Source organism: Taudactylus pleione, unplaced genomic scaffold (genome assembly GCF_031769625.1).
Source record: "Taudactylus pleione unplaced genomic scaffold, aTauple2 ptg000342l, whole genome shotgun sequence".
Classification (NCBI taxonomy): domain Eukaryota; kingdom Metazoa; phylum Chordata; class Amphibia; order Anura; family Myobatrachidae; genus Taudactylus; species Taudactylus pleione.
The window spans coordinates 7,086,858-7,107,940 of record NW_028284743.1 but is presented as its reverse complement, the minus strand read 5'-3'; the positions used below and the strand labels follow the sequence as shown (position 1 = coordinate 7,107,940).

The 21,083-nt window shown below is 45.5% G+C and overlaps 1 protein-coding gene across 1 annotated transcript in view; it reads left to right on the top strand.

Annotated features, from left to right (window-relative positions):
* Positions 1 to 21,083, top strand: part of LARS1 (leucyl-tRNA synthetase 1) — a 162,415-nt gene that overhangs the window by 137,498 nt on the left and 3,834 nt on the right. Inside the window, exon 31 of the mRNA XM_088443984.1 lies at positions 6,785 to 6,917. Coding sequence (XP_088300110.1) covers positions 6,785 to 6,917 — 133 coding nt within the window. The remainder of the gene's footprint in view (positions 1 to 6,784; positions 6,918 to 21,083) is intronic.

Below are 21,083 nucleotides of genomic sequence, written 5' to 3'. Positions count from 1 at the left end.
TTTACTTCAGACCTTAATCTTGTCCTATAGAGACCCTTAGTTTGGTTCCCTTATGCTTTCTCACTTGCTTTTCTCCTGACCATCAACTCCACTATGCCTGTCTGCGATATGGCATGCCTTTATTTTACTGGTCCAACCTACCTGGCTGTTCATAACATAAGGCAGACATGGACACCGTGCTCTTTCAGCTGAATACAGTGTTACAAAAACCAAGAGGTTGCGGTGCCACTTATATCCTCAGGCTCTACAGATGCCTCTGTTCACTGTATGGGGGCAATTCAGTTAAGTGTGTGAGCTATGCATGACAAGACTCAGTAGGCCTTTGCAGGAAAATAATATTGCATATATTTGCATGTTCCCCTTAGAGGTGGCAGAAAAAATAATCAATGTTTTTCTTACCATAATGCCTACAGCGGTTGCTTGCACCTAAGTGAATCTGTACCTAGATATGGCGTAGTCTACGAATGTACCCATCCAGGACATGAGTTTCATAGGCAGATGCTCTATTGGGGCATAATAAGGGATACTGTATGATTAAGCCCTGTGTTTATTCAGACAGCAGTAGAAGTAAGTAACTGCAGGGCGCTGTGTCGTGGGGCCTTAGCAGGCCAGATATTTGTTTTTTACAAGATGCAGCCTCTGTGACACCTAGATTTGGCGAGCAGCTCCATCAGATGATGATCCCTCTTCTTCTGTCCAGGGGGGCCTTGGGACATCATATCTGTGTTTTTCCTTTCTGAGGAAAAAAGCTGCAGGAGGATGTTAGGAATGCATCTTGCTGAGCTTTGTGGTAAATTAAGGAGATGAAATGAACACGCCAACATTGGCGCTGTCCCACAGCTGTGGAGAAGAGTATTTAACTGAAGGTACACAAAAAATCCCCTTTATTCCATCTTTTTAATATAGATTTATTTTCAAATTGTGATTTGGTGATGACTTTACACACTACAGTGCTTGTTGTAGTGCACATATTCTGAAGTCACAGCTACAAATACAAGAGGGAGATTGCTTATAGATGAACTTAGCAAGGCTTTTTGGAGTTGTGTTCCAATATAATAATAGTATAATTAGGTTTCAATAAACTGTTGTCAATGAAAGTGTATGGAATTTGTAACCATGCCCTAGATCCATTTTAGCCAGTTGTTTACTATTTAAATGAACTGAAAACTTCAGTTTACATTGCCATGTGCATAATAAGTTGTCATATAGTAACCGTTAAATCACTCCTATTTCTTACCTCCTTTCCTAGATGAATCTTGAATTTAAGATATGTGGTACACAAACAATGTGTAAAGGTGTGGCCCCGGCATTATTTTAGGTGTTTTTATTTATAATTGTGTTTTGACCGAAGCAAAAGTACCTTTCTCCTTCATCCACTAGGGGACACTGGAGTCTCAGTACAGTGGGGGTATAGATGTGGGATAACTGGGGGCTGGCACTTTAATAAATCTGGATAGTATCTAGCTCCTCCCCCTCTATACCCCCCTACAGGTCAGTCTTAATTTTGTGCCAAGGGAGCTGGTCACATACAAAGAGCTCTCTTCTAAAAAATCAAGGATCCTCGATCAGCAAGAGGATCAGACAGGCAGCTCACTACCCCTGCCTGTCTGCTTCATTGGAGCTGCCGGGGAGACCTCACCGCCGCTGCTTGCGGCGTGCGCTGGCGTCTTCAGCTACAGAGTCCACTGTCTCTGGGGTACCCAAACGCGCCGCGTGCGGAGCTCGTCGCGGTCCCTCATTAGCTCAGCCCGCCGCCGGCACCATTTGACAGCAAGAAGGTTAGTGACTCCTGGCACCCTGAGCAAGGTGGCCAAAAGAAAATGACAGGTGGGCATTAAAAAGCAGGCTGCTGGCTAACGCAGAAGAGAGACCTGTCTGCCCAGATTGTGACTGCACAGTGGGGTTAGACTTGCGAAGAGCAGGTTAGACTCTGTTTACACAGCGATTACAGCACATTATATTGTGTTACACAGCGCTGGTCTCTGCATCAGCGCTGGTTGGGCTGGGTTAATAGCATAATCTCCCTCTATGACCTTAAGCTCTTCTTTCTAAACAGTCTCTTTGTGTGTGTTTGTGTGTATCACTACCTTTTCTCTGTGTTTGTGTGTGTGTGTGTGTGTGTGAACAGTGAATTGGTAACATGACTTCAAAGGGGTCTAAGGCTGCACAAAAAGCTTTCTCCTGTAAGAATTGTGCAGAGAAGTTTACACAGGGACTATCATCCAGTTCCCTGTTGTGTGAGAAGTGTGTTTCAGAAACACAGACTGCAGCATCCCCACAACACCCTATTTGGGCTGATCAAATCACATCAGTCATGTCTCAAATGTCTGCAGAGCTGGAAGCTTCTCGCAGGAAGAGAAAGTTGAAAGATCTCAGAGGTCTGCCTTCTCTGAACCAGACTGGGCGCGGTCTTTAGCCAGGTCTGTAGAAGGGCTCACAAGGGTTATGTCAGCCCAAGTTCCTCCCATGGCATCGTCCTCTAATGTCCCTGCTAGGAGACTAATACCGAATCTCCTTACAGGTACAGGACCCTATAGAGGAACAGACACCAGAGGAAGCCGAGCCTGTATCTCAGGGTGTAGAGGCGCTGATTGCAACTATACGTCAGGTGTTAAATGTTGAGGAAATGGACCCTGTGGCACTTAGGCCGTCTATCTTTAATAAGAAACAAAGACTCGCAGCCTCCTTTCCAGTGTCTGAGGAATTGGACGAGATCCTTACCTCAGCGTGGAAACACCCAGATAAAAAGTTGCAGATCTCACGTAAACTTTTATCCTGCTATCCCTTTCCTGCAGAGAGCAGGAACTTATGCGAAACACCTCCTTCAGTGGACCCTTCAGTGTCACGTCTGTCTAAAAAGACGGTGTTTCCTGTTCCAGGAGCAGTTTCTTTAAAGGAGTCTTCTGACAGGTAGTTAGAAACTAGCTCAAAGTCTATGTACACTGTAGAGGGAGTGTCCCTTCAACCCGCATTAGTCAGGCGGTGGAAACATGGGCTACGCAGCTTGCTGAGGGCCTTAAGATCATCTGCTTTGGCTGTCTCAGCCCGCAGAGCCCTGTGGCCGAGACAATGGCAGGCGGATGCGGAATCTAAGAGAGTCATGGAAGCACTTCCATACATGGGGAAGCTCTGTTTGGAACAGAACTGGAGAAGTGGATATCTTAAGCCACAGGTGATAAGTCCACTTATCTCCCATCTGCTGCTCCTCCTCCTAGGAAACCCTTTGCTGGACCGTACTTTCGTATACCAGGGAGATTCAGGGGTCATGGCAGAGGAGCTCCCGCTATTTCCCATGGTTCCAGAGGCAGGGGTAGAGCCACTGCATCCTCCTCCCAGCAGGATAAGTCTTCAGTTAAGCCTCCGGCATGACGCACTCCCTTCTCTCCTGGGGACTTCAGGGTGGGAGCTCGCTTTCGCAATTTCAAAGAAGTTTGGACCAAGTCTTGCCAGGACGCGTGGGTCCGGGACATCATTATTCAGGGTTTGAAGTTGGATTTTCAGATCCAACCTCCTCCTCGTTTTTTCACAACCGGTTTGCCGGCATCAGTGGACAAACAGTTTGTAGTACAGGATGCAATAGTAAAGCTACTGTCTTCTCGAGTAATAGTGCATGTCCCTATCCATCAGCAGGGTAAAGGCTTTTATTCCAGCTTGTTTGTAGTTCCCAAGCCGAACGACTCAGTGAGACCCATTCTGAACTTAAAACATCTCAATCCTTATTTGCGGACCTTCAAAGTTCAAAATGGAGTCCCTGCAGTCTGTCATTGCAGGGCTCGAGAGGGACGAGTTTCTCGTATCCTTGGACATAAAGGATGCCTATCTCCACATTCCCATTTGGCCTCCTCATAAGGCATTCCTTCGGTTCGCAGTGCGGGCCTCTCATTTTCAATTTCAGGCCTTACCTTTTGGTCTTTCATCAGCACCAAGAGTGTTCACGAAGGTCATGGCAGTAATCATGGCCCTTCTTCGGATTCAAGGGGCTACTATCGTCCCATACTTGGACGACCTGCTTCTCAAGGCTCCGTCAGTCACTCAATTACTGCAGGACATCCGGGTAACAGAGTCTTCTGTTACAACATGGATGGATCCTGAATTACCAAAAATCTCATCTACAGCCTACTCAGCGTCTGCCTTTCCTAAAGATGATTTTGGACACTGTGGAGCAGAAGGTATTTCTTCTGCAGGAAAAGGTCACCTCCATCCAACACATGGTGCGATTGATACTGCGTCATCGCAGGGTGTCGGTACACCTGTGTATTTGCCTTCTGGGGAAGATGGTTGCGACCTTCGAGTCCATCCAATACGGGAGGTTCCATGCCCGTCCATTCCAACTGGACCTCCTCTCAGTGGTCAGGGTCCCACCTTTTTCTTCACCAGCTAGTTCAACTGTCACCCAGGACTCAAACATCTCTCCTTTGGTGGCTGAATTCCTCTCACCTATTGGCAGGCAAGCGGTTTGCAATGTGGGAATGGATTCTCCACCACAGACGCCAGTCTGAGAGGATGGGGGGCAGTGACTCGGGGAAAACATTTTCAGGGCCGCTGGACTCGACTGGAGGCGGTACTGCCCATAAACATTCTGGAGCTAAGGGCCGTGTTCTATGCTCTTCAGGTAGCACATCCTCTGTTGAAGGGCCGTGCCATCAGAGTGCAGTCCAACAATGCTGTGGCGTACATCAACAGACAAGGCGGCACCAAGAGTCGGTCCACCATGAGGGAGGTAAGCCGCATTCTTCGCTGGGCAGAGGAATTTGCTGTAGCTATATAAACAATTTTCATCCCAGGAGTAGAAAATTGGGATGCTGACTACCTCAGTCGACAAGACATTCATCCGGGAGAATGGATGCTCAATCCACAGGTGTTTCAACAACTGATTCAGGTCTCCCTCAGGTAGATCTCATGGCGTTGAGGTTGAACCATCAACTGCCTCTTTACTGCTCACAGACAAGAGATCCACAGGCGGTGGCAGTGGATGCTCTAACAACTCCTTGGCGGTTTCAGTTTGTTTACCTGTTTCCACCACTCCCACTTTTTCCTCGTCTGCTTCAAAGAATCAAACGAGAAAGGGTAAAGGTTCTGTTGGTGGCTCCAGACTGGCCCAGATGGGTGTGGTATTCCAACCTATGTCTTCTACTGATAGACGACCCGTGGCCTCTTCCTCTGCAAGAAGATATACTGCAACAGGGTCCCTTTTATCTATCAGGACTTAAAGCGGCTTTGTTTGACGGCGTGGCTGTTGAAAGGGCTATCTTAAGAAGAAAGGGTATCCCTTCCAGGGTGATTCCTACTATGTTAAGGGCTAGAAAGGAAGTTACCTGAAAGTACTATCATCATATATGGAAGGCATATGTCTCTTGGCTTGAACGCAAGGTTGCGCCACCATCAGAATTCAACTTAGCCAAGTTGCTTCTTTCTCTACAGGCTGGTTTATCAGCAGGTCTTCTTCTGGGATCTTTGAAGGTTCAAATATCGGCTCTGTCGATTTTCTTTCAGAAGAAACTAGCATTATTGCCGGGTGTCCAAACATTTCTACAAGGGGTTGTCAGGTTACAACCTCTGTTTGTACCTCCAACGGCCCCATGGGATTTGGTCCTCTCTCTTCTTCAGTCTTCCCTATTTGAACCTTTACAGACTGTGGAATGAAAATGTTTATCATGGAAAGTGGTTCTCCTTTTGGTGCTCACCTCTGCTAGGCGTGTGTTGGAGCTAGGGGCGCTTTCTTGTCGTCCGCCTTACTTAATTTTTCATGGGGATAGGGCTGAGCTATGTACGCAGTTATCTTTTTTGCCTAAGGTAGTGTCTGCGTTTTACATCAACCGATTGTGGTTCCGGTGTTTAAAGACGATTCTTCGGCTTCCAGATCCCTAGATGTTGTCCGGGCTCTTCGGATTTATGTTGATAGGACTGCATCCCTCCGGAAGTCGGATACGCTGTTTGTTCGATATGATATGGCGCGTCCGGGCTGGCCGCCTTCTAAGGCAACTATTTCTAGATGGACAATCAGACGAGCCTATCTGGTTGCATCAAAACAACCTCCTACTTCAATCACAGCGCATTCTACGCGCTCGATGGGTCCTCTGTGGGCGGCTTCCCGCGGTGTTTCCCTTACCCAGCTTTGTCGGGCGGCCACTTGGTCAGGCCGGCATACTTGAGCAAAGTTTTACCATTTTGACACGTTTGCGGCATCTGCTTCACAGTATGGCCGTGCTGTTTTGCAGGCGTTTTAACTGCTCTCCCGCCCGAGATGTGAGCTCTGGGACATCCCCACTGTACTGAGACTCCAGTGTCCCCTAGTGGATGAAGGAGAAAACAGGATTTTGGTACTTACCAATAAATCCCTTTCTCCGATTCCACAGGGGACACTGGACGCCCACCCGGCACTGTTCCACCTGCATTGGTTATTGTTCTTTCTGGTTTGGACAGTCGTTTTTTCTTCAAGGTCTGCTTGATTTGTTTGCATATTTGCTTGTTTGTACATGTATGTTCTAGCTTCTCCTCTACTATTCTATTTTCCAGCTCTCCTTGGGCACAGTTTCTTAAGACTGACCTGTAGGGAGGTATAGAGGGGGAGGAGCTAGCTACTATTCAGATTTATTAAAGTGCCAGCTCCCGGTTATCCCACATCTATACCCCAATGTACTGAGACTCCAGTGTCCCCTGTGGAATCGTAGAAAGGGATTTATCGGTAAGTACCAAAATCCTGTTATTTTACTTGCTTGACCCTTTTATCTGCTTTGCACCTTGGCAAATCTATCTAGACTTCTATTTTTTGTATTCTGTTTAGCCCGGATTGCCTGTGTTCCTGGTGAACCCACAGCCAGCAAACGGCCACTTCTCCACGAAGATTGAGATCCGGCAGGGAGACAGCAGAGATTCAGTTATAAGACGCCTAATGAAGTTTGATCGTGAGATAAAAGGTAACTTGCAGGCAGGAAGGGGGTAGTATAGTGATGAGCTGGGAAGGATGTTCATTATCAGTCTCTGAGGATCCTAGCAAATGACTGGCAGTAAGGATGATTTTAATGAGCAATTACTGCAGTCTGAGTGGAATACAGTTTTTATGATCAGTATTGTAAAGGCAGAAGACATTGTCTATCAGTAACCATCTTGTAAGTATGCATGATGACCAGACACCCTAGAGAGCTCTGCAGTGCGCTGTGGAGTGGGTAATACGAGGTCTGGTAATTTGCAAAGATCATACAGAATATGTTTAATTTCCTGCAGAAGAGTATAATTCTTTTTTTCACAAAGCCTGACTCTCAATTACATTGTAACTGTCATCCAGCAATGAGCGCTTTTGATAATATAAATGATGAGCAGTAGTGTTGTGTAAAAGAAAGCTTTAACTCAACATCCATTCTTCCTCATGGGGGGCATCCACTAGACGATTTTATCCCTGTCCAACCTCTTTTTTTTTTTAAATATCTTTTTATTGAACAGCAATAAAACAGTTATACATTGCACAATCCAAGAATTAGAGAAAATAAAATTGTCTGATAAACGACTAGTCTGTTTCTTGGAACAAACAATATACAAACTACTGTTAATCTTTTCAAACTTTTTTTGGAAAATAGTACAAATATAGATTGAAATTATGTCAAAGTACAAAGAAACAAAGTACTTGAATATAATATAATGTAGAAAATTACAAAATTACAAATACTGTATAAAAAAATCAATATAGTACACCGTATAGAAATGCAAGTAAATATACAATCAATGTCACTCAAACTATGCAACTTATAGAGCCAGTGTAAGCAGCAATTGAATTTTGAGTTAACCAATTATCACATCAACTTCAGTATATCAGTCAATCGTTGCGTCAATATAATCTACATCAATGCAGAATTATATTAGAAAAAAGGGGGGGGAGAGTTAGAATAAAATGATAAAAGAAACAGAAGAAGAAAGAAAGGTGAAATAGAAATAGAGGGGGAATCACTGACAGAAGGTGAGAGATACCTTGTCTGGGGGGATTCACAGAGAGCTACATATAAATAGCACAAATAGGGGCATTTTAAGTGATATTTCTTAGCATAAACCATTCCGTGTGATCAAAGACTTTCCATATGTTATTCTGAATCTGGACCGGTAAACATTGTATGTATGGTTCCCATTTTTTGGAAAAAATCCGTACCCCTCTTTCGATGTTAAAGATAGCCATACGTCTCTCCGCATAAATTACCTCCAGCAGCGCAGTTTTCCATTCCATTAGTGTAGGTGCTGATTTTGAGATCCAGTAATTAAGGATAAGTTGTTTAGCTACTGTAACCATGACTCTCAGAGCAGGTTTCCATGGGCCCAAGGAGGACTCAGACTCCCATATTGAAAATTCTGCGAAAATAAGAGCTGCCGCATTTTTGGACAATTTAAGATGTATCGTATTATTTAGATAACACAAAATTTTATTCCAAAATCTATGGATCTTTCTGCAGTACCAGAGGTTATGCGAGAGAGAGGCATTAGAGCAGTCACATTTCACACAATTTCCCTCCTCCAGTGGCACAAAATGTCTCCGTTGGGCCGGGGACATATATGTACGATTTAAAATTCTAAGATGAATTTCTTGAAGTCTCGCTGACTTAAGGCAGGGTAGAACACAATCCAGATTCGCAACAAATGGCTCCAAGTCACATAATTCGGGTATCTCTGTGTGCCAAGCTTCCGCAACTGGTGCCCAAGCATGTATAGGAATTTCAATCAGGTATTTATATAAATGAGCTATTCTGAATTTGGTTGAGCGACATAAGAGTAGAATGCGACCCATTGTATCTGTGTTAATTGAGATCCATAAAGGATTATCTAAGGATTGAATGAAATGACGTACTTGTAGAAACATAAAAAATTGTGTACGAGGGATGTCATATTTATCCTGTAATTGTACAAAGGAGAGCAAATTGCCACCCGGATCAAATACATCTTTGATGGACATGATTCCCTTTTGATTCCACATTTTAAAAAGAGGAATGTCAAGTGAAGGGGGAAAACAGGGATTACCCCATAAGGGGATGTACGGGGATGAAAAAGGATTTTTCCCCAAATGTGTATTAACCTTCAACCACGTAGTGTAAGTGTCCCAGAATAAAATATTAGAACGAAATATCTTAGGAATGTGTATTTTAGGGGTGTGTAACAAGGCTGCTGGGGCATATGGGTGAAATAATGCTTCCTCCAAGTCAGGATTAGTATAGTGATCGGTATGTAATAACCAATCAGTTATATATCGGAATATGGCAGCTTTTGCAAATGCAGAGATGCTTGGGATGCTCAGCCCTCCATTTTTTTTCAATAGGTAAGCTCGGGAACGCGGCATTCTGGGTTTCTTGTACTGCCAAATGAATTTAAAAAAGATCTGCGTAAACTTCAGTACATCCACTCTTGTTAAAGTAATGGGTAAAGTTTGTAAAAGATAGGCTAGTTTCGGGAACACCACACTCTTTATTACAGTTACTCGTCCGAGTAGAGAGAGTTTAAGATCTTTCCAATTCTGGAGTTGGGAGTTTAATCTATTTAGCAATGGAGAGAAATTAAAAGCATATAGAGAGGATAATTGAGCTGGTATAAATATACCTAAGTATTTTAATTTATGTGTTGCAATTGTGAAAAGAGAGGCTATGTGGGGATGTGTAGCTAAAAAAGTAGCTGCATCAATAGGGAGCAACTCAGATTTACTCACATTGATGCGATAACCTGCAAATGATCCAAATGTGGTAATTAGATCCAGAAGTGTAGGGATGGATCGTAGGGGGTCAGATATAAAAAGCATCATATCGTCTGCAAATAAAGACAATTTACATGTTTGGTTTCTGATAGTAATACCCTTTACCTCCGTTTCCTGTCTTATTGCTATTGCCAATGGTTCTAGCGCAATTGCAAACAAAAGTGGAGAAAGCGGGCAACCCTGTCTCGTCCCTCTCTGTGTACAGAATACAGGTGATAAATATCTATTAGTGAGAATCTGAGTAAGGGGAGAAGTATATAAGGATCGTATGATCTCAACAAAAAGGGCGGGCATACCAAACCGACGCAGAGATTCAAACAGGTGATCCCAGGTTACCAGATCAAACGCTTTTTCTGCGTCTAAAGACAACAAGAACCTGGGATCACCCGTCTCGCCCATATGCAGAGACTGCAGCACCGTAAGGACTTTCCTAATGTTTGTGACAGAATTTCTGCCACAAATAAACCTGGTTTGGTCCGGGTGTATGATAGACGGGAGAATCAACTTCAACCGCTCTGCTAAAATTTTTGTCAATAATTTATAGTCTACGTTAAGTAGAGAAATGGGTCTATATGATGAAGGCAAAAGGGGGTCTCTGCCTGACTTCGGCAGAACTTTTATAATGGCCGAATTAAAATAGTGAGGGATTATTTTACTATCCATTATGGAGTTAAATACATTAGTTAAAGTCTCTGTGATTTGGGGACGTAATATTTTGAAAAACTCCCCACTCAGACCATCTGGGCCTGGGGCCTTGAACGTCTTGAGAGATTTAACAGCCTGATCTACCTCTTCATGTGTAATTTTGCCAATCAATATATCAGCCTGTGCAGATGAAATCTGTGGCAGGGTGTGTGATTCCCAAAAAGCCTCCTTTTTAGTGATATCTATTGGGTCTTGGGAATAGAGGTTTTGGTAGTAACGGAAAAAGATATTCGCGATATCTTTGCCATTGAATTGTATGGCAGAGCTTTCATCTTTGAGAGCTGCAATATTATTATGTGGCTTGGTACCTCTCAGCATGTTTGATAGGAGTCGGCTAGGTTTGTTGCCGTATCGAAAGAAATGTAATTTACCTGAGTATACATATTTATCATCCATTTGAGTGAGGATTTGATCAAAGTGTAACCTGCACTCACCATATGCGGCTCTAGTCACCGGTGAGGATGAAGCTCTTAGAGCTTGAAATGCGGATGTTAAGGCCGTCTGTGCAGATCTATAAGTGGCGTCCTGTTCAGCCTTATATTTTGTCATAAAGGAGATAATTTCCCCCCTAATCACCGCCTTAGCAGTTTGCCAATATAAACCTGGGTTATCTTTATGTATTTGGTTGTTCATTTCGTAATTGGCCCAAGCAGACTCTAGCATTGACTTAAATTTAAGGGATGAGGCTAATTTTGCCGGAAATCGCCATTGGGAGTATGAACCCAAAAGGAATTTCCCCTGTACATCCACCCACACCGGCGCATGATCCGAAATAGCTATAGTTTCAATCGATGTATCGATAATCATTGGGGATATTGAGTTAGATAAGTAAAAATAATCAAGCCTAGAAAAGGCGTTATGAGTGGCTGAGTAGTACGTGTATTCCAGATCAGTGGGGTGTCTCATTCTCCACACATCTAATAAATTCAATTCTTTGGCTATATAATTTAAACCTATTTTTGGTTGTTTGGGGGAGGAATGAGAGAAAGTTTTCCTATCTAAGGTTGGGGAAGCGACCAGATTGAAATCACCCCCTAATATAATCTTAGAATCTGCAAAAGAATATAATTTGTTAATCAATCCTAAGAAAAAAGATTTATCATATATATTGGGACCATAGACATTACACAAACAATATCTAGTGCCGTCTAGCGTGACATCCATAAGAATGTATCGGCCCTCTTGGTCCACATCAGAGGAGTGAATATCGAATTGAATACCCTTGCGTATTAGGATTACCACTCCACGTGACTTAGAACCAAATGATGATGACGCCAGTACCTGGTGGTGCAGTGTGTTTAGCTTGGCGTGTTCTGTGGGAGTTAAATGAGTCTCCTGTAAATAAGTGATATCGGATTTAAGCTTATTAAGATATGTCAATATGCGCTTTCTTTTCACTGGTGAGTGAATCCCCCTGACATTCCAGGTGCAAAACCTAAGGTGGGAATGCATCACAAGGTGTGGAAATTAGGTAATGCAAATAGTAAAAAAGTGTAGTATAAATGTTAATATACTCCCCATAATACCGGTTGGTGTTAGGTAGGTTCATAATAATATGAATGTCGGCTCTAGTATAAGTCATAAATAAGCTATGAAGGGCATGAGCTTCGTGATTCATACAGTATAAAGAAACAAATAAACAAATGGACATAGACATAAAAAGAAAATAAAGAAAGACGCTGATATGCATAGATTGCGAATCAAATGCAAACATATAACCAAAACTATAGTCATTGATCTCAGCCTATTGAAAAGGAAAAAAAAAAAAAAGACAATAGTCTTAATAATAACTATAAAGCAACGTCACAAGTATATATGTAATTATAATCCTAAATCAGACTATAAACATATTTTTGAAGAAAAGGGTAAAACCTGGTAAAGGCATCAAAATAGGTATGGGACATCTTCCCGTAATCAATCATTATGGTCCATCGTGGAGGGGTCCGAGGACTCTTTTACTTCGTTAAGGAAAGCCTGGGCGTCAGCAACTTCTGTGAAATCTTTAGGGCCTTGAGATGAGAAAATGCGAAGTCTAGCTGGGAATAAGAGCGCGAAGCGAGTCCCTGATTGGATGAGCTGAGAGCAGACAGGGGACATATTTCTGCGTGCTCTGGCAACCTCCGCGGAGTAGTCCTGGAACAAGAGGATACGTTGGCCATCCCACTGAAGAGGGCCCTTCTGTCGAGCAGTTGACCATATCAGATCCTTGTGACGAAAATTTAAGCACTTGAAGATAACAGCTCTAGGGCGCGAGATGTTAGAATCGCGAAAAGGACCTAATCTATGTGCTCGTTCTATCTCAAAATTATTCAGTTCAGCCGAGATGCCGAGTAGCTCAGGGAGATCGGTTTGAAGAAATTTAGTGAGATCGTTGCCTTTAATCGTTTCCTTAAGACCCAGAAGTCGCAGCTTGTTGCGTCTGGACCTATTTTCCAGATCGTCTACCTTGGATAGTAATTGTTGTTGTGTGGTCGACATGGTAGCAACTTGTTGTTTTAGTTCCGAAAGTTCATGAAAGTTGACTCCGATCCTGTTTTCATTTTCACGCACTTGTTGTGAGACAGAGGACATTTGCGTCTTAATATCCGCCAGTGCCCCCATGAATTTATCCGCTTGGTTTTGCAGTAGTGGTTCCACTGTTTCTTTAATGGCTCTAACTATCTCTGCATATGAGAGAGGAGCAGGAACCGGGCCCATTGTGTTATGGGTAGTAGCGGGTTCGGAACTATGTGTGTGTGGCATGTTTTCCACAGGGTCTGTAGGTTGATCTGTACGTTTGCTACTACCCCTGGCTCGATTTGCCTTGGGGGTGGGCTGTGGAGCCATGAACTTATCCATGTAGAGATTGGTCTTAATTTTCACCAGGTTATGATAATACTGAGGAGTGTGTTGCTTAGAAATGGCTGTGATCACAGACAGGAGATCCTTTACATTTCAAATAATTGTGAAGTAACTTGAAAAATAGGGCTGGAGCACCATCTGGTGGTAGAAGCTGGCACTGTAACTATTCCCCAGAGTAAAGGATATGTACATAAATATTGCCAAATTTATCATCAGCTATAGCTGGGGATTCAAAAGAAGTATAGAGTTGCAAGACTTCTGTTTATAAGCAGCTGTACGTTCTCCAGTATAGGGCTTTAACTGGTAACACACAGTACCTTGTCTCCTGTATATGCAGTGTCTGCAAAATGGCGCCGTCTGTAAAAGGACCTTGAAAGGAGCCAGCGTCTGCCTTCTGCAATTATGATATGCGGTCGCGGGGACCCGTCCAGCGGCGTCCCCGTGTGTTCCCCTTGCTGCTCGCACCCACCAGCTGACTGTCTGTGAGCCAGCGTCGCGGGGTTTGGCAGTGGACCAGGCGCGATGCAGGAGCCGGGAGGCGAGGGCCGGAATCCAGCACCACGCACCGCGTCTGCAGTAGGCCGCGAGGTCCGGCAGCCCGAGTCCGGGAACCAGGATCCCGCTAGGCAATGGGAACACCCGCCTTGGGGGCAGAGATGGCTTGTGGCGGTAGGAGAGCCAAGAAGCACCGCGCACGGCCGGAGGGACTGGATCAGCAGGCTCAATCGTAACGGAGCCCCGACTCCATGCAGCTTTCCTCCTCGGCTTCCAGGCCACGCCCCTCCCTGTCCAACCTCTTAACGATTTTCCCTTGAAGTTTCCCCTGAAATTTGATCTTCCACTCTGAACAATGTGCAAAAGATTTGCAAAGGATTTGCAAAAGATCTAACGATAAACTATGTTGTTTGAATCTGTAATTGAGAGCTTTCAGCTATAGTGGGCAAGATAGTGGTTCATCGTTTGATTGTTCAGCGTGAACGATGTGTAAACGATGTGTAAGCAATCAAGTGAAATTGACTTGCATGTTCAGTCGATGGAGGAGACGATCAAACGGGAGCGCGCATCGTACATCGTTAGAAACAATTACTGCACGATTTGCAAACGATGTTTGAACGATTTTATCATTATCGTTCAATCGTTCAACTTTATCGTCTAGTGGATGCCCCCCATCAGACTTAAGGTGCTGAAATTGTGAATGAGCACGTTCTATGATACATTGCAACAAAAAAGACAAGAACTCTGCCTTCGTATTGCAAATGGTTTAATTTGGAAGCACTGTGCAATATTTGATATATCATAATGGAAAATAAATTGGACGTTGTATCCTTTACTTTAAGGGTGGGTACACACTACAACCATATCTGCACGTTTTGTTGTTTCCAGGCAAATTGGCCTGACATATTGTGCAGTGTGTATGCACAATTCCGCGCTCCTGCAGGTTGTACTCAATTTTGCTTGATTGGCCGTGCTGCGCGCCCAATCGGAAGATATCGTGTATGAGGTAGTGCAGTTTAATGAAGACCAGAACAAGATATCGTTCTGTCGCTCATTAAATTGCACAGTGTGTATGGGCAATCACGGATGGTCCGGGACGAAGGGAATTCGTCTCAACTGTCGTCATAGTGTGTACCCACTCTAAGTGTATTTAATTCTACTCAATGACAGGGATTTAGTTTAGAGTAAAGGTGTGTACACAGTAGTTCGACTTGTAAAAGATATCGTCAACGATTTCCATTGAACTCCCCTACACTCCCAGACAAACGATATCTTGCGGAAACTGTCCAATCTGACCAACGACCTTAATCTTGTTAACGAGATTGGCAGATCTTGCCTGCTGTAGACAAGATCTGAAGATGCAATGTACAACCCACGGGGACGCGCATTGGTATTGTTATCGTGAGTAGACACTCACGATTTGGACATAATTTACACGATTTGACGTTCCGATGCATCGAAATCTGGCTAATCGTGTTAAATATTGTCTAGTGTGTGCGCACCTTGTATAAACTACCCTTCTGGTCTATGTACAAATCATTTCCAAGCCATTGTAGTGTTATTTCATCTCCTGCATGACACAGCTCATTGGGATCTTCTTAACAGATGATATATTTTTTTAACTACACTAAGTTGGTAAACATTCCCCAAAGTTACAAATAGATGAATCTAACGTTTTTATTGTTTTTATTTTGTTCCATATCAAATAAAAGATTTAGATTTTATCAGATGTGTGTAAGGTTCATATCATCTAGTTATAATGCGCAATAGGTGATCTATAAATGTAGCAGGTAAGCAATAGAATGCTGGCTGTAGTTCTACAGATTTGTACGCACTGGTTCTGCAGAGTAAATACGATCAGGCTGTACCTCCAGATGACTAAACCTATTTATATTCTCATATGTAGTTGAAAGGGAATAATCTGCAGACTCCAGGGATGCCTTGTGTAGTGAAGATTTCACCCCGCACTCACTAAAGATGGATGTAGGAACATGCAGATACAGGGGAATTAGGAGTCCAGGTTAGAATTTGCAGTTATATTATTGGTAGCGCCGATAACATAAGAGTCTCTGTGTTACAAAATTCTAGCTAGTTTCATACCACAAAGTTCTAATTATGACTACTGTCATACTGTCCTGGACAGCAGATGGGACGATGCAATGAATGATGCAGTTCTGTTACATGCAGCATGTAACGATACATCGCACCATTGTACACCGGATCGTGCAGTGTGTACGGCACACACGTTGTATCGTTAAATCACTCGCTGGTTCGTAGTGTGTTGTAAACAGCTTAATGGGTCATTTTAATTAGGAACGAGTTTGCAAAAGCAAGTTTGTTTCATGAAACCTGCAGACATTGCGTGATTGCCTCTCTCGTTACACTCACACACTGCTGATAATGTGCCCTGTGGGTAATAGGGCAGAATTCTCAGTGTACTGTGTGATTCTACCTGTGTCAGTGTTTCTGCAAAATGTATTATCTTATACAAGTTCCTGTCATTCCTCACATTTAAAGTGTATCCTTAACAGTTTTTCTGCTATATATATCTATCTTTGAGAGATAAATCTATAGATATACACTATATGGACAAAAGTATTCAGACACCTGACCATTACATCAATAGGGAATGTAATGACATTGTATTCAAATGCATATACTTTAATATGGAATTGGTCCCCCTTTTGCAGCTATAGCAGCTTCCACTTTTCTTGGAAGGCTTTCCACAAGATTTTGGAGTGTTTCTGAGGGAATTTGTGCCCATTCATTCTGTAGGGCATTTATGAGGTCAGGCACTGATGTTGGACGAGAAAGCCTGGACCGCAATCTCCGTTCCAGTTCATCCCAAAGATGCTCGATGGGATTGAGGTCAGGGTTCTGTGCGGGCGAGTCTAGTTCTTCCACACCAAACGCATCAAATTATGTCTTTATAGTCCTTGCTTTGTGCACTGGGGCACAGACATGTTGGTATAGAAAAGGGCCTACCCCCTGTTGCCACAAAGTTGGAACCATAGCATTGTCCAAAATGTCTTGGTATGCTGAACCATTAAGATTGCCCTTCACTGGAGATAAGCGACCTAGCCCAAATCCTGAAAAACATCCCCATGCCATTATCCCTCCTTCACCAAACTTCACAGTTGGCGCAATGCAGTCAGTCGCCCATTTGACTGCCAAGCAGAAAAGCCTGATTCGTCACTCCACAGAACACGTTTCCACAGTCCAGTGTCGGAGTGCTTTACACCACTCCATCCCACGCTTGGCATTGGCATCAGCCCCTTCCACTTTCTAATAATATCACAGTTGACCGTGGAATATCCAGCAGGGTTGAAATTTCACGAACTGTCTTATTGCAAAGGTGGCATCCTATCACAGTAACATGCTTGAAGTCACTGAGCTCTTCAACCCATTTTGTTTCACAAATGTTTGCAAATGGAGACTGCATGGCTAGATGCTTTATTGTATACACCTGTGGCAACGGGTCTGATTGAAATGCCTCAATTCAATAATTAACAGATGTGGCCAAATACTTTTGTCCATATAGTGTATATATAACTGTCATTTCTGCCATGTTTGCCATAAATATATGTAACTGTCATTTCTTCTATGTTTGCCATATATAAATAGATATACTTAAAGTATGCATTATATAATTTCTACATATCTACTTACTGAGATATGTCAGACAAAGGAACTTCATAGCCCAGAGAAAAACTTAGCCTTGTATTCTGAGCAAGTAAAGCATTGGACAGGCTACCTAATGGACATTTAGAACAAGACCCCTATGTCCAGGTTCCGTGTCTGCCACTTAAGATATAGCTGACCGGGCTGAGCCAGAGTGGGCCAGTGCTTTGGCACAATTCATTGTGAAGCTGACCAAGAGGCCAGTCCACCCAGTGGTAGATGAATAACACTCCTATATAGGCCCTAGTTGTGAACCATTTACTTCATCCCAGCCACCACTAGTCCAGGAGCCTTTCTGAGTCTGCAATCTGTAACAGGAATTTGCCAAGTCTGCTTCCAGCAGGCCTTTCAGACACCAGAGGTCCTCTCAGGTCCACCCTTTGGGTGATACAGACTCCATCTCCTCCTCCCAGACTTTGAATTTGAAGATTTAATATTGTGTTCAGTTAAGCAAGTTTCTACTTCATTTCTACTTCAGGGTCCATAGGGGGTCCACAGGGTTGACCTTGGGGGTATAGCTGGATCTGGATCCACGGGCACCACGCAGTTAAAGCTTTGCTGCTCCCAGGATGCACTTGGGTCCGTCCTCCTCTATACCCCGCCCCCGACCACAGGCACCTCAGTTTTAGCTGGTGCCCGGCCGGAGTCGGGTCACCCTGGAGCAGTGGGGCTGCATAAGCAGCCCCTAAGCTTTATTTTAATTTTTTTTAAAGAAGATTTTATTATTTTATTTTTTTACTATCTTCAGAGCGGCAGCATAAGACTGTCCATCTGGACATCCATGCTGCCGCTCCAACAAGCCCCGCTGGCGCTGCGACGCTGGTACTGATCCGGGGATCGCAGTGGGACCCCGGAGTCAGTGCTAGCGTGGCTCCGGGACCTCCCACAGACTGCTGCCGGACTCAAGGGGCCAGGTAAGCCGCGTGCAGCGCTGTCAGTGCTGCGCGCGGGGGAAGTAATGCAGTCTTTATGCCACCGGTCTCTGGGGACAGACCGGCGGCGCTAGTAGCGGCGGCGGGCTCCCCCCTCTGTGGATTACCCCGCGTGTCCGCTGGACCACCAGGGTGTAAGGCCGGCAGGGAACGGCGTCCCTGGGGTTCCATACTAGCAGGGGAGGCAGCCTTCCCTACTTGAGCGGCTCCTCCCCTCAGCCCAGCGCGCCTTCTCTCAAGCGTGCTGGCGTCGCTGGGCTGTACTCTCGTCGCTGGGCTGTACTCTCTCGGCCCCTCAGGCTGTACTCTCTCGGCCCCTCAGACTGTGGGTCCTTATGCGGGTTTACCTGTATTTGTGCAATCTCCCATGGTGCCACAGCAGTCCATGGTGCCGTTTCAGGGGTATCCTCAGACGGTGCCCCCTCCCTGGGTGGATGTCCTCTCCAGCTCTGTTCAGAGCCTAGCGGCTTAGTCATCGGCCTTTCAATCTATGTTGCACAGTGATTTGCCCCCACGGGCGTCCAAGCGACCCGTTCCGGCTTCACTGGCGGCTCAGTTTACGGACACGGATGTGTCTTCGGATGACGGAGAGATCCATGAAGACTGACTCGGATGCCGGGGCCCAGGAGGTGGAGGCTAAGTCCTCCATTAATGTGCCGGCATTGGTTAGGGCGGTGCGGGCCATCCTTCATATTGAGGAGGATGTGCAGGATCCCAGGTCAAAGTACCCCAACTTTAAAAAGGCCAAGGTGACTTCGACGGTTTTTCCCCTGTCAGACCAGTTAACGGATCATATGGCAGGGGCCTGGCAATTGCCCAGCAAGAGATTCCAACCGCAGAAACGGTTGGCTTCAAACTATCCGTTTCCTGAGGCTCATTGCAGGAAGTGGGAAACTCCGCCTGCGGTGGATTCCCACCTTACCCGCTTAATTAAAAGCGCTACGCTGCCTCTGCCGTCTATCTCCTCCCTGAAAGATCCCACGGACAGGAAAGTGGAGATTTGTTTAAAGTCTATTTACTCTCTCTCGGGGCCGGTGGCCCGTCCGTCCATGGCCATCTCTTGGGTGGCTAAGGCCATCGAGAGCTGGGCCAACGCCTTGGAGGAAGATGCTCCGGAGATCCAGAAAGCGTTGATAGGACAAATGAGGGATGCGGCTTCCTACATTGGGGAAGCTTCGTTAGACGCGAGCCTGCTGACCTCTCAGGTGTCGGCTGCAGCTGTGTCGGCGCGTCGGTCCTTGTGGCTGAGGTCTTGGAGAGCTGACGCGGACTCCAAAAAGGGCCTGGAGGCCTTACCTTTTAATGGGGAGTTGCTTTTTGGTCCAGACTTGGACAAAATTGTGGATACGCTGGCTAAGTCTAAGTCAGCCTTCCTCCCTTCGGCTTCTGCACCTACCAAGGTACGGAGCTCTGCCTTTGGGTCCTTTCGGGTTCAGGGCAAGGCTAAAGGTCAGTCCTTCCCGAGGCAGTCGGCGACCAAGGCCGCTTCTAAGCCCAAGAAGCAGGCCTGGAGTGCCAGGCGCCCTTCTTCCAAGCAGGAGGATAAGCCCTCTGCCTGATGGGACGGGCCTCCCTCTGGGGGACCCCAGAGTGGGAGGCCGATTTCTTCTGTTTGCCCAGTGCTGGCACGATACCACCATGGATGCCTGGGTTCGAGAAGTGGTCTCCCAGGGGTACGCCCTGTCTTTTCGGCACAGACCGCCCCGCCAGTTTTTCTGCACCAGTCCTTCTCAGGATGCGACCAAGACCTTACAGATTCAAGTAGCCGTAGAGTCCTTGCTGAAAGCAGGGGTCATTGTTCCCGTTCCTCAATTACAACGAGGGATGGGGTACTATTCTTCTCTGTTTCTGGTGCAGAAACCCAATGGTTCTCATCGCCCTATCCTCAACTCGAAGTCTCTGAACAAGTTCCTCAGAGTTCCCAAGTTCAGGATGGAGACGTTGCGTTCCATCATTCTGGCGATGGAACCGGGGGATTACATGGTGTCCCTGGATATCCAGGACGCCTACCTCCATGTTCCGATAGCACCTTTGCACCAGAGGTATCTGATGTTCGCTATCCTTCAACACCACTATCAGTTCCGGGTGCTAACCTTTGGTCTCTCCACGGCACCGCGGATGTTCACGAAGATTATGACGGTCATGGCCGCACATCTGCGGAACCAGAATGTACGGCTGCTGCCGTATCTGGACGACCTCCTGTTGCTGGCGAGCTCCCCGGAGGTACTGCTTCAACATCTCCACCTGACGATCGCTTGCCTGCAAGCGCACGGGTGGCTGATAAATTGGAAAAAGTCCTCCCTGATTCCATCTCAGCGGATGGTTCATTTGGGGGTCCTGCTGGATTCTCGTCAGCAGAGGATCTTCCTGACTCCGGAGAAGGTCTCCTCCCTCCAGCTGCGGATACACAGTTGCCTGAGCAGTTGCCGCCTGTCGGTTCATTCGGCTATGAGAGTTCTGGGGTCCATGGTGTCGACATTCGACATGGTGGAATTTGCCCAGTTCCATTCCCGGCCCCTGCAGGGACTGATTCTATCAGAATGGAACTGGTTACCACACCGGATCCGCTCTCAGTTGCTGGTGTTGTCCCCGGAGGTTTGGCAGTCTTTGGCTTGGTGGCTTCAGACGGCTCATCTGCTCGAGCGGCGCCCCTTTTGGATCCCGGACTGGGTCCTGCTCACGACGGATGCCAGTCTTCGGGGTTGGGG